The sequence below is a fragment of the Camelina sativa genome, chromosome 11 (genome assembly GCF_000633955.1).
Source record: "Camelina sativa cultivar DH55 chromosome 11, Cs, whole genome shotgun sequence".
NCBI lineage: Eukaryota > Viridiplantae > Streptophyta > Magnoliopsida > Brassicales > Brassicaceae > Camelina > Camelina sativa.
Window position 1 is genome coordinate 11,869,123 of NC_025695.1, and position 14,587 is coordinate 11,883,709.

Consider the following 14,587-nt stretch of genomic DNA (forward strand, 5'->3'; position numbering starts at 1 on the left):
ATCGATACACCAATAGTGTCGATCGATACTCAGACCAAAAATATAATATATGGTTCGCGGATGTTACAGTGTTCAAAAAAAAAATACAATTGGATTTTTGGTTTATATTTGTGATGAGGATAATACGGTCAAATGTAATTGTTTATGGAATCATACCCCCAAAAAAAAAAAATCAATGATTTGCTAGTCGTCAAAGTCTCCAAATAAATGATTTCTTGTATAGTTGTATATATATTAATTTGAAAAATTCTTCAAATGATAATGTATCATACATTCAGACGACAAAACAAAAAATATGGCCGGTTAATTTTTCATTATTTGATGACTATTTTTTAATTTTTTTTCAACTAAGTATAAAATCAGCGCAAAACAAGCCAATTAAAAGAAAAAATGTTTATATATAATTATTAATTTGTTACATTCTTAGCAGATTTTAATGATTAGGCTAAAATTTTCTCAATTTCTCTTTGTTTGTTTTTGGGTTTAGTTCTTATAATTTTATCATTTCTCTTTGTTTGTTTTTGGGTTTAGTTCTTATAATTTTATCATCCTATATTTCACAGCTGTTAGTGGAAATAAAATATAATTATGCTCACAATTAAACATCACTTTCACAGCAGATGATACAATTCAAGAAAAGGAGTCTGACATCAAATACAAATCAAGAAAAGGAACAAGAACATTTTACACCTTTTTTTCAAGAAAAAAATGAAAAATAAAATTATATTAATTAACACTGTTCACAAACTTCTCCAGTCTTTCAGGAATTTGACTCCTAGCTCCGTAATCACACTCTTCCACCTATATATGTACATTAAAATATATATTAACAAATTTCATTTCACAATAAACAAAACCAAAAAACGTCAAGGACATCTGGGATAATGGATATTACGAGGAATCAACTAGTACAAACTTATAATCAAATGGGACCGATGTATAGTTTCTTTCTCTTAGCATTTTGAGTGCATTTATATGTTATAAACTTTATAATATATCCTGGTGACGGAACTTTAAGCCCATTCCCACTGTGTTTATACAATCTTCTGGACTACACGTAGTATTTTAACATAATAGACTTAGTAGTAGTAGTAGCAAAATTTGAGATTGCTATATTCTAAGTCAAAAAAAATGTGTCCTTGGATGTTATACCTTGCAATGAAGAGTGTGGAAGACGGCATCATCAACAATGGAATATCCAGCATGTGTGATCTCAGCTCCTAGTTCCTCAGTGAGAACACGAACGATCTCACAGAACATAAACTTGTGTTCCAAGCTTGTCACGAGAAAGATGTGAAAAATCGAACCGGTTTCTTGAATCTCGATTCTCGGCAGCCTTCTAGGCACGGAGACGTCGACACTCGAAGCAACCAACGAAGATCCTGCGGAATTCAACTTCTCGGAAGTTGCAGTCGCAACAAGTTTGCTTTTCCTTTCTCTCTTTTTCTCCACGTTCACTTGTAGCTTCTTGATGTAGTTCGCAGCTTCATCTAGCTGATCAGGCAGTGTTAAAGGCTCCTAACAACAAACAAGAAAAGAGTGTATATATATTAAGATATAAGTACACATGGAATCAAAAAATTCTGCATATAAGATGGAACAAGAATAAAGAGAAGAAGAAAGAAACCCTAGAAGAATGATGGGGAAGAAGAGATGTGAGTTCTGAGTATAGAGATTTCATTTGCATCCTTCTATTTTTCTCAACTGTTTTGCGACTTCTTGATTGAGCTGTGTTTGAATGGCTCGGCTCCATTATTTTTTCTTCTCGACTTTTTCACATAGGCAATGATAAAACTCAATATAACCACGCTTATATAAAGAAGGAGGTTGGTTGAAGTGACATCTTGATTCGCCTAATGATAATTAACAATTTAGTTAGTGAAAACGGCATTGTAAAGAACGAAAGTTATATATATACCAAAATATTATATAGAAGATAACAAAAGCAAGACAAATTTAAAAAGGCAAGTTCTTTAAATAAAATTCTTGACCGATGTTATGGTCAATACTGTTTTATGTATTCATATAGTTATATAAAGATTTAAGAATATCAAACTGGTAGTAACAATGAATAGATTTAAGAATATCAAACTGGTAGTAACAATGAATCAACATTAGTTTGTAAGAGTCATGCGTTAAATGATTTATAGACAAATCATTTTAAGTCAAAGCTCGTTAGTCATAACTCATAACTCTCATGATATTATATTTTCATGCATCGTCAATCGATATTGGATATAATTAAACATACCAATTAACTTTTAATGGTTTTTGGGTGCATATTTAAATCAGAAATTTGCTAGAACTATTGAACAAATAGTCTCTGTTTGTATTTCAGACCATTGCGTAATTTTTGATCAATAATTTCACTCTCAATTATATAGCGTTTGTTCGAACTTGGGTTCGATAAGATCACTCAATTCTCCAATTGGTTGGCTAATCATGTACTTAGTATGGTTAATGACATTAGCTTAACAAATTATTTTTCTGAATTCCATCATTGGAAAATACTTAACATCGTTTTCTATAAATGCAAAAGGAGAAGGATAAAAGAAAAGATTGGTGGGGTGAGTATAGTCAACTTTTTCGCTAAGGCAATTGCGTGGATTTTGTTGAACCACTCGAACATAGTCGACATAAAGACATGCTCATAATCTTTAATTTGTTCCCATCACCAATTTGTAGATGAATCTTTATCACATTTCTCTATTATTATGTACACATACTACTAGATTAGATGTTTTATGTCGGATACAAACTATGACATATATACATATTTCAGTTTTTTGAATAGTGGTAAAAGGTAAACTCATTTAAAACAATCTACAGCGTAATGTTCTTAAATTTATGCTAATAAGAAGAAAACAAAAAACTCTAAAATTGTAAATCTTGAATTTGAAACTAGGATTGTTGTAGTTTTAAATTGTTTGGTTTAGTTTTTTTTTTTCCTTTCTTTCAATCATCTCTACATATATTGGTTTTGCTTTTCTATTTCTTCAACAAAAATCCAAATCAAATATGCTTTGATTAGTACTTATTTCTTGTCCATTAGTTCATATTCCCACAAAAATCTAGAAGATTTGTCAAATTTGTTGCAGTTGACAACAATCGATTTTCAATACATTGTTGTGTAGTTGACATGTTATTCATGAGTTCCAATTATCCAATTACGAAACCACACTAGATCTTAGGATACCCATTATGTGTAGGCCATATAAAGAAGGTCGAATCACATTCTCAACATGTGAAAATATTTTCTTATTTTCAAAATTTAAAATTTCTACAAAAGTCTTTTATTAGTCCATTAATATTATCTGTAAACCCTTAATAATAATACAATGCTTTTGAAAAAGTATCATGCATGACATCATACATCAAAACATCAAAAATAGCCCTCTAGCAAAACGCTTCTACCTAATTGCTTAGACTGCAAATCTTTAACATGTTTCGATTCTAACCACTCCATTGACGCGATCTGTCTCTCATCTTTTGTGCTCCATTCCGGTAAAACCTCAATCACTACTTTCTGCAACAGTTTCTGCTCGAATCCATCTCTCATAAGCACTTCAAGGTCTTTGATGTTCCCCCTCAAATCCAACAACACACTGCATAGTCCACGATGATAACAATAATCTAAAATGGAATCCAAGTTTATCTTTTCCAATACCACGGTTTCAACCCCGCTACTGTTGGTTACAGATTCTGCAACCAATTCCTTTTTGGTGAACAGAACCACTTTTGGACCCGATTCTTCCACTGTGCTGGAAGAAGCAAGGATAGGAGACTGTAGTACATTGCTAGCTACTACGATTTGAATAGGTTGGATCGAAGCATTTTTAGTATCTTCTTGCGAGGAAATGCTTGGGAGCTCATCAGAAAACGAGGACGAAAGTATTATGGCGTCATATTCCTGTAATAGCTTTGAGTAGTACCCACCAGTATCCGTAGCCCCTTCCCCAATCTTGTCCACAAAACAACCATTGACAGATATAGAATACCTGCAAAGATTTCCAAAACTTACAAAATAAATCTATTGACTCCCGTTTTGTCTCCACACTCAAGAGAGAAGCAACGAACTTTTACCTGAGGGCAAGAAAAGGCTTTCCTGTTAACATTCGATGGATGAATCCTTCATTCATCTTCATGCATAACTCTTCTTCAACACCCACAGTGACATCAATACCAGCATCTTTCAAACGACTGATACCAGACGGAAACACGATTGGATTGGGATCAACCATCCCAATCACAACTCTTTTCACCTTAGCCTTAATCAAAGCTTCTGTACAGGGCGGTGTTCTTCCGTAATGATTACATGGTTCCAAACTAACATAAGCAGTAGCATTCTCAGCTAAGTCTCCAGCATCTCTAAGAGCAAACACCTAACCAACAATGCCATGAATCAAACTCAAAATTCCACAATCATGAAAACTAAACTAAAGTTTCCTCATTTTGCATAAACCCATCAAGAAAAATTGAACCTTTATTGTTGAAATCAAACGACATTGTTTATACCTCAGCATGAGGCTGACCAGCTTTGGGATGAAACCCTTCACCAACAACATCTCCATCTTTGACAATGACACAACCTACCATGGGATTAGGACTAGTACACCCAATTGCTCTCTTTGCTAGCTCCACAGACTTTTTCATATAAAACGCATCGTCGACGACGACTTCAACACCATCTTCGCTTCTCATTGCAGCCAAAACCAAAACAGGGTTGCTGAAACCAGTCTGAGATTTATGTGATATCTTGAAACCGTGTTTTGCGTTCTGAATTGAAGTGAGATTGAAAACGCGGCGAGGATTTGAGGATAGCGATAAAACTGGATTGATCGAAGGAATCGAAATCGGGAGATGACATGTGATCTGCATATCAGTATTGAACTCAGTTTTTGGTTTAGAAATCGTAAGATAGGTTCGAATTTTTTAGATTTCAGATCTGGGCTGTCTCCGGCGGAGAATTCAGTCAAAACCCTAATACCAACGGTGTAGAGATAATGGAGACGACGAGAAGATTGGATTCCTAATTCAAAGAGCCGGTTACGCTTAACCGGACACCGTAACGTTATATAACCATCGGTTTACTAGGCTAGTTGATTTTATTTTAGACCGTCAGTTTTAATCAAGAAAACACTGGTCGCTATTTGGTTTGTAGAGCAAGTTCACGGTGGAGTGTTAAAAAAAGATTTTAAGTATGTTTTTAATTACAATAATTAGAAATAATGAAGTTAAAAACTTTTCAAAAAAAACTGTAAAATGGTATAGTTCAATGGTAGATTCTAATTTTGGGTTCTTAAATTTTTTAAAAAATTATTTTGAAAAGTATAATATGTCAAGTATAATTTGGTACAGAACAAAAATTGATACAGATATCATTTACCAAACAAATGAGAGAGAGTAGATATCATTTACCAAACAAATGAGAGAGAGAGCTATGATACAGAACAAAAATTGATAAGAAAAAAGTCAACGCAAGCATAATAACCGGAAGAATAAAGAAACCAGCATCTTGAAGCCTTGGACCAGATCGGTGTAAGTATTGAATTCCATGAGCAGCCAGTCCATGAATGTACTGATTTGAGAGGGACCAAACGAAACAAAACAATGTAAACAAGATTTACATACTGAACTAGTCTTAAAGCTCCAACATTTAAGCAAATTACTTAGAGATTTAATCATATCACCAACAAAGCTAAAACAACATTGCAAGACTATAATCTGAACACAGAGCTTTGGATGATGACATTTTCCGAGGTCAGAGAGAAACCCAAAACAAAATTATAAGCCATAAAATTAGGTGGATGAAGGAAGGGAAGGGGGGAGCTATAGAACCTGAAATGCAAGTCCAGCAAGAACAAGTTTCCATTTTTCTGCAAGGAGAGAAGATTCTAATGTCGCTTATGAGTAAATTCGTCTCCATAGCTTCACATATACACACAATGTAACGATTACAACCCTTACAAAAACAGAATAGAACTTAACAACAAAAAAACATAGCAGAAAAGAAACTTAAAGTCTTTGAAACGACCTGAATAAATTGGGCAATCTGAGTGATAAATGCAGAGGGAAGTTTCAGCAGTAGGCCGAGCTCCAACCATAGAACATGAAAACTCGATATTAATTTCAAACAAAGTAATCGAAGAATAAGTAGAGGAAGAGATGAAACTCACATCCTGAACTTGCTAAAATCAAACACCCAATCGAAAGACCCAAACGACAAGGACCCAATATTAATTAAACAAATTTACAGCAAAAAACAAAGACCCAATCGACAGTCGTAAACACTAATCTTGCTAAAATAAATACCCAATCGAAAGAACCCTAATTTTACTAGTCAATTCCCAAATCAGTAAACCCTAAATTTCTAATTTCTACTCTCAATTCAGAAGATAGTAAAGATCTACACTTCAAATCAGAGATATGCGTACCATGGGGACAAGATTGGAGCGTCCTTGAACCAAACTCATCGATTTCTTTAACTTCCCGATTGGTGTTTGTGGTTGAGGAATCAGGCCGAAGTTGTCACCGGCATCGCTTGGATGGTGATAACGGCGGATTAGAAACCAATTTCCGACACATCTGTTCTCTCAATTCGACGGATTGAGACTTGAGACAAAAATCACAGAGGAGGAGGATCGGCTCGAAAGAAACGAAAATCTTTGGTCGAATTTTTTTTTTTGGTTTTGTTAATTTCTCCAACCAATGACAGAGCGACACATATACGATCCTAAACGATTCTAAAAATACTTAACTTAGAATCGATTTTAGCATTATTAATGTGTTTGATTTATTTTTAATTATAAGCATTCCTTAACAATCAGTTAAAAGTTTGAGTTTTAGTAGCTGAAGTAGATTCGGACGTGCGTGGTTGATATCAAAAATTAAGTTTCCTATGATGTTTATAATATATTACGTATGTATGGGGTTATGTTTATAAACGTTTTTTTTAGAACATTATTTGATTTGTTTTTAATTCGGGTTAGAAATTTTTTTTATCATATTTGTTTTTGTTATTTATAATGACACCTATATTAAAAAATGTGGTATGTTTATTTTGAGACAAAAAAATAGTTAGAGAAATGTGGTTTATCATATGCAATATTAGATATTTTAAAGTTGAAATTAAGATTTTGATCTAATTTTATGATCTCATCTCGTTATCTTTATTTTTTGTCATGTTTTCTTAAACAAATTTTTTTATAATTTGAATTTTTTATAATATGGCAATAGACCCGGATCAAATGTAAATCAGCTTTTTGACAGGTAAATTTTTTATTAAACCCGTGAACTGTCAAATAGGAGAAAATCGTAAGAAAATAAAAACTTCCCAAACCGGGTGATGTAAATTTTCAAGTGGGTCAAATTTGTCCCCCATACATACTTAATCTATTATAAATATGATAGCAAACATAATTTTTGAAATCAACTCCACACATACGTGCGAGTCTACATACGTGCGAGTCCGAACCCTAATAAGCAATTTGATGAACTAACTATCCAAATTATTTGATTTCATCTAGTCACCCAAAATTCTCTTATCGTATTTTACCATAATAGTTTAGATAACTTTTTTCTATTTTCCGAATTACCAGTTCTCGTTTCGTACCCATTTTCTTGTCCAAACTAGGTTTTCACCCGAGGTACACCGCGGGACTAGATTATAAATTAATGTATTTTAAATAATATTTTTAATTTTCAAATTCCCAATTAATTAAATTTTATCTAATTAATTTATAATTTTGTTTAGAATGTTTTTTATTTTTCTTACGTATTATACAGTTTATATTAGATAGAATATAAAATTTTAAAACACTTAGTTTTGTTTTCTATAATTAAGCAGAGCTATATGCCTATATGGTATGTTAGTGTATATTTTTATGTGTATACAATTTTTTTTTTGGAATATTAAGAATGTGTTGTAGTATGTGTAATATTTTGTAGTTCATATACTAAATAATTTATAAGTTAATTTTCTAAACTATGACTACAAATCTATAGTATATAAAATAAACTAATAGTTTTAGTGTTGGTTTTACAGTTCAAACCCGCCATGCTAGGCGGATCACACAACATGTTCAAAGATTTTTAATCCGCAAAAACTCATCATACGAAATCCGTGAAAGTAAAATATAGTATGTGAGGCTAAAAATCATTTTTTATCAAATCAGTTTTTCAAAATTTTAAAGAACAATATCTCTTCACTCACCTCCTTATAAAATAAGGAAAAAAATCTGTATATATTTACAATTATGTTTATTACCTTTTAAAACAATTAGCTTCTATAAAAAAAATGAAATATAAGTAGAATTAATTTGTTTATTAAACTAATTATTTAATGTCAATGGCATGTCTGTAAATAAGTGCCAACTTAAAGATTTATTTTATAAATGTCTCCAAAAATGTATATACAGATATTTAACATAAATATGTCAATGATAATTTTCAAATATATTACTAATCCGTCTCATCTTATATATATTCTCTCAAACAATGTTTTTAAACCCAGACCCGACCGCGACCTGGTTGGTGTTCCAGTCTGGTGATAAACGTAAAACATGGCAAAAACTGGAAAAATGGCTAAAATAAAAAAACCATGGTTAAACCGGTGAGCCAGTTAAACCGGATCACAAATCTTTGGAACCCAATTTTTCATGCTAACATGAAACTGTTATTTATTGGACAAAAGATGTAATTCTTTTTTTATATATAATCTGATGTGGGACTCTACCTAACATTTCTAAAATCAATGGTAGTTTTGTTTTCACTTTTTTCCTGTTATGTGTGTCTAATTGATTGTCTAATTAAAAAGAAAATAATATTTTTCAACATGAATCCGGAATTTCCATTAAGTATTTGAAGTATAAATGATCCATGTATGCTATAGTTTAAAATAAATGAACCTCTTCTTGAAAATTCAACTTTGTTTAATTTAATTTTCTATTATTCAATTAGCCCGCTCATACTTCATAGTATATGTTTGGTCCATGTATGCTCTATGAATGATTAATGATCTATATATACTTCTAATTTATTAGGACTATGACTTTTAATTTTCAATGGATTATAGAGATTAGTATTTCTTTGGCTTTTCAAAATTTCTAAGGAGTATAATTTTTTTTACTTGGTGGTTAGTTTTCATTTTTTGGGAATTTTTGGTTCCCTCTTGTTTTTTTCCAGTCTTCTTTTGTTCTCGTTATGGAGTTAAAATAAGACAGAAATGAAACTATTTTTATTTTCAGACCGATAAAACCAAATTAAATAAGTTTAAATATATACAATTTACAATTTAGTTGTTTGTTAATTGTTATTATGGAACAACTTTAAACAACTTCCAAAACCTCGCAATTAGACATTGGTATTTTAAGACGATTGGAACTAAAAATTGTGTAAAACCAAGTCTATATGTAGTTTAATATATTACGGTTTAATTCTAACTTTTTATATATTTTAAAATTTTATAGAGTTCAAATATTAATATTATTTTTAATAGAGTTTAAATATTAGAATATTTTAAACTTTTGATAATTTAAACATTCTATAAAATTAAAATATTTATAATATGTGTACCTTTTAAAAGTTTCAATATTTATAATATGTGAGACTTTTAAAAAAAAATTATAATATTTTGAAGTTTTGAAAAGTTTTTATATATACTCAAATAAAAAGCTGGATTAACTTTTAAATTTGGACACTTGATAAATCCTTCCTAATTGAAAAGAATATAAGTCCTATGTATAGTGATGTTGAACCATATTCCAATATATTAAGCCGATGTGGGATTTTACAAACACTTTTTCTATATCTTTTAAAATATAATCAAATTAAATATGTTTACATATATAAAATTTTGATTTTTAATTCTTTCCATCTATGCTAATCATAATTAATTACTTAAATTTCGTTAAGGAAATATTGCAAAATCTAAACTAAATGATTATTTGTTTTGATTTAATTATATTAAATTGATTTTTTTGTTTCCGTAAATATTTCACAATATAAAATCAAATCAAATATGTTTCTATATATAATTGCGATTTTAATTCTTTGATTAGTACGGACATAACCTTTAAACAGCTTCCAAAGATATTGCATAATTATCGGTTCTATTTATATGGCATGTAGAATTAAATTTCGGTTTTTAAAAAAAAAAAATCTTTTTGGATACACATTTATAGCTGATCTGCTTAATCATATTATACTCGATCCGAATAAAAATATTCCGGGTCAATCCGAGATCCACCCGTTTTCATGGCATTACATGTAATAATCTCTAATTCAATGTCTACTTATTAAAAATGCTTACCTTTTAATAGTATAGATGTTTATGTAACGACTTCTTCAACGCACTGATCAGTAATGTTTGATGTAAACTGCTTCTTTTTTATTTTTTTTTGTGGTTCTTACATAAAAATAACTAGAAAGATACACAAAACACAAATTTTTTTAAAAAAAAACCATTCTGATGAAATCATCGAGTCAAAATCATGTGAGTCTATACCTCTTTCCGAGTAAACTATGGTCAAAAAGTAGTGAAGTTGTATCGATCATCTCAATTTGGGGAGGATGAGGCATCGGTTCCATCCACCGTGGGAGCATGAGTTCTAATAAACTGACTGAAACTCTGGCGAATTTGTTCATGAGATGATTTTATTTATCTCCGAGGATTGAATTCTTCATTGTCCGCAAGTTACATGAACTGCCGTAGGTACTTGCAGTTTTACTGTCAAAAGGATGAATTGCCGTAGGTACATAATCATCACCTATAAACATTGGGAGGTTGTGTTAGGAATTAGTGAACAAAGAATGAGACAAAATTCAAAAGAAGCTTGGAGGACAAGTAGTGCCAGCTCAAGTGATGACTCACGTTCAGGACCACAAGCTGCAACCATGCGATTTTGCCGCCAAGCATGTAAAAGAAAAAGCAAAAGAGGATTTCGTTTTATTTGCTCCCTGCAAAGAGACCGAGTGATGTCACTACAATAACGCCAAGGAAGAGGCACCTTGTAGAAGCGGCTAGAAGGGGAACTAGGGCTATTGAGCAAGCATCTATTTAAAGAAGTGTATGTAGTGAGAGAGAGATAAGGTTAAGGAGAGAGAACATAAACAAAGAGTAAACTTGTGCTTTATATTCTTGGGGAAACAGAGAGAGAATAGAGAGATTGAATCGAGTGAGCTTGTAAGGGGTTCAGTGGGTGAGAGATCTCTTTGTGGTAAACTCTGTGATTAGTGGATTCCGGGAGTCAGTTCCCGGCCAAGACGTAGCTTCCTCGTTAACGGAAGTGAACTGGGTAAACATTTGTTTGTGTGCTATGTTTCGTTTGTTCTGTTTTGGTTCTGTTGCGTTTTGAGTTCGTCGAAACAAACCTAGACAAGTTCTCTAAATCCTAAACAGAAGCTTATTCAACCTAAAGACTTCAACTTTAGCCTCTGTTTAGCTTGTCAAATTGGTATCAGAGCGTTGGTTGCGTTGTTTGGTGGTTCTGTAAAGTCCGCTCAAGCAGAGGAACCATGTCGTCGGCAAGGATCGAAGTGGAGAAGTTTGATGGACGAGGAGACTACACGTTGTGGAAGGAGAAGCTGATGGCTCACTTGGATATTTTGGGTTTAACGGTGGCTCTCTCGGAAACACAAGTTTCAGTCTCAGATCCAGAGGAGTCTAAGGGTGACGAAGGTGGAACCAAGGAAAAGGAGATAGTCGAGCTTCTAGAAGAGAAAAGAAGAAAGGTGAGGAACACCATAGTGTTAAGCGTTTCAGAACAAGTACTGAGGAAGATCAAGAAAGAGAAGACTGCAGCTTCTATGATCAAAGCTCTAGACAACTTGTACATGTCTAAAGCTCTTCATAACCGCATCTATCTGAAGCAGAAGCTCTACGGTTTCAAAATGAACGAAAACATGTATGTTGAAGGTAATATCGACGAGTTCCTTCATCTTATAGCTGACCTAGAGAATACCGGAGTAATAGTATCAAATGAGGATCATGCGATATTGTTGCTTATGTCGCTTCCTAGGCAGTTTGATCAGTTAAGAGACACCCTGAAGTATAGTACTGGAAGAACTAGGTTAACTCTAGATGAGGTCCTAGCTGCTATATACTCTAAGGAGTTAGAGTTTGGGTCAAATAAGAAGAGTATCAAAGGTCAAGCTGAAGTATTGTATGCAAAGGACAAAACTGAGAACAGAGGAAGGTCTGAGCAGAAGGAGAAAGGAAACAAGAATAGGTCTCGATCCAAGTCTAAGAGTAGAAAAGGTTGTTAGACTTGTGGTGAAGAAGGACATTTCAAAAACGCATGTCCAAACAAAGGCAAGTCGCAAGGAAACAAAAAGGATCAGGGAAATGGCAGCAAAGGAGAAGCTGCGATGGTAAAGGGAAACTCAGCTGATGGTGCAGGGCTCTATGTGTCTGAAGCACTTTATTCTACAGAAGTAAATTTGGAGAATGAGTGGATCATGGATACAGGATGCAGCTACCACATGACTCACAAGAGAGACTGGTTTGAAGAAATAAGTGAAGATGATGGAGGGTCAGTGAGGATGGGAAACAAAACTACATCAAAGGTCAGAGGTATCGGCAATATCAGGATCAGAAATGAAGATGGATCAACAGTATTGCTCACACATGTGAGATACATTCCTGATATGGACAGAAACATGTTATCTAAGTGGAAGAGCAAGGATGCAGTTTTGAGTCCAAGAACGGGATCTTAAAGATAAAAGAAGAAGATCGTACCAATCTGGTAGGAAAGAGACATGAGAAGCTTTATCTTCTTCAAGGTAGACCCGAAACTGGTCAGTCTCTCGCAGTTGAGAGATCACCTGACGATACAGTCTTATGGCACTGGATATTGGGCCACATAAGTCAGAAAAACATGGAAATCTTAGCAAAGAGGGGTTTTCTGGACAAGAAAAGGATCACAACTCTAAATTTGTGTGAAGACTGTATTTATGGAAAAGCAAAGAGAGTCAGCTTTGTCTTAGCTACTCACGGTACCAAAGACAAGCTCGACTATGTGCATTCGGATTTATGGGGAGCTCCATCAGTGCCAATGTCTTTAGGAAAATGTCAGTACTTCATTTCATTCATCGATGACTACTCGAGAAAGACATGGGTTTACTTCCTAAAGCACAAGGAAGAGGCATTTGAAAAGTTTGTCGAATGGAGCACTTTGGTGGAGAATCAAGCAGAGAGGAAGATCAAGATATTGAGGACCGACAATGGTCTAGAATTCTGCAATCACCTGTTCAATGATTTCTGCAAAGAGAGAGGCATCGCAAGACACAGAACGTGTGCATACACGCCCCAGCAGAAAGGTGTTGCAGAAAGAATGAATCGAACGATCATGGAGAAAGTAAGAAGCATGTTGAGTGATTCTAGAATGCCTAAGAGATTTTGGGTTGAAGCTACTAACACAGCTGTCATCTTGATCAACAAAACACCCTCATCTGCGTTAAACTTCAAGATTCCTGACAAGAAATGGACAGGTAAATCTACAGTTTACAGTTACTTAAAGAGATTCGGATGTGTTGCTTTTGTTCATGCGGATGAAGGAAAATTAGTTCCTAGAGCCAAGAAAAGTGTGTTTCTAGGCTATCCAGAAGGAGTGAAAGGTTACAAGGTATGGTTACTAGAAGAAAAGAAAGTTTCAGTAAGTAGAAAGGTGTTGTTTCAAGAGAATGCAGTCTACAAGGATCTGATGCAGGGAAATCAAAACTCTGAAGAAGAAGCATCAAGCAGTTCTCTGGACATTGACCTTGAAGAAACTGGTGATACACGCTTGGGTGGAGATCTCCTGGAAGAAACAGAATCCCTGGGAGATCATTCACCTGTTCAAGACGGTCACCAAACGGAGGAGAACGCAGTCCCTGAAGATCCTACACATGATTCACCTGAGAGTTATCATTTGGTCCGCGACAGAGTAAGGAGACACATCACTGCTCCGAGGAGATTTGATGTGGAAGGCTACTTCGGAGAAGAAACAAATGATGAAGATGAATTTGATGGGGAGGCTCTGGTCACCACATTCGATGGAGACAAAACAGAACCTGCAACCTATCAAGCTGCATTAAGAGATGCTGATTGGGAATTATGGAGAGGTGGAATGCTCGAAGAAATGGATTCTCTTCTTAAGAATCACACATGGACTGCAGTCATACCGCCTAAAGGACAAAGGATCATCGATTGCAAGTGGATTTTCACGCGTAAGCCTGGGATTACTGAAGTTGAGAAACCGAGATTCAAGGCCAGACTTGTTGCTAAAGGGTATTCACAAAGAGAAGGTGTTGATTACATGGAGGTCTTCGCACCAGTGGTGAAACACGTATCGATAAGGATCTTGTTAGCCATTGTTGTAGAAGAAGATTATGAACTGGAACAGTTAGACGTCAAGAATGCATTTCTCCACGGTGAGTTAGACGAAAAGATTTATATGGAGATCCCTGAAGGTTTTGAGAGTCAGTTCCAGCCAGGACCAGTGTGCTTACCCAACAAGTCACTATACGGCCTGAAACAGTCACCAAGAAAGTGGAACCAAAAATTCGACAGTTTCATGACTGAGATGGTTTTGAGAAGAGTGCTAGAGAC

At 34.1% G+C, this 14,587-nt stretch overlaps 2 protein-coding genes across 2 annotated transcripts; both read right to left on the bottom strand.

Moving 5' to 3' along the window:
• Nucleotides 577-1,806, bottom strand: LOC104722966 (transcription factor bHLH36-like). The gene is made up of 3 exons (XM_010441235.2): nucleotides 1,628-1,806; nucleotides 1,153-1,518; nucleotides 577-801 (listed from the first exon to the last, which is right to left on the bottom strand). The coding sequence occupies exons 1-3, from the start codon at nucleotides 1,751-1,753 to the stop codon at nucleotides 727-729; spliced, it is 567 nt and encodes a 188-aa protein (XP_010439537.1). The 5' UTR covers nucleotides 1,754-1,806; the 3' UTR covers nucleotides 577-726.
• LOC104722967 (riboflavin biosynthesis protein PYRD, chloroplastic-like) lies at nucleotides 3,244-5,021 on the bottom strand. Its single transcript, XM_010441236.1, has 3 exons — nucleotides 4,516-5,021; nucleotides 4,084-4,382; nucleotides 3,244-3,998 (listed from the first exon to the last, which is right to left on the bottom strand). Exons 1-3 carry the CDS (start codon nucleotides 4,876-4,878, stop codon nucleotides 3,383-3,385), a joined length of 1,278 nt encoding a protein of 425 aa, XP_010439538.1. The 5' UTR covers nucleotides 4,879-5,021; the 3' UTR covers nucleotides 3,244-3,382.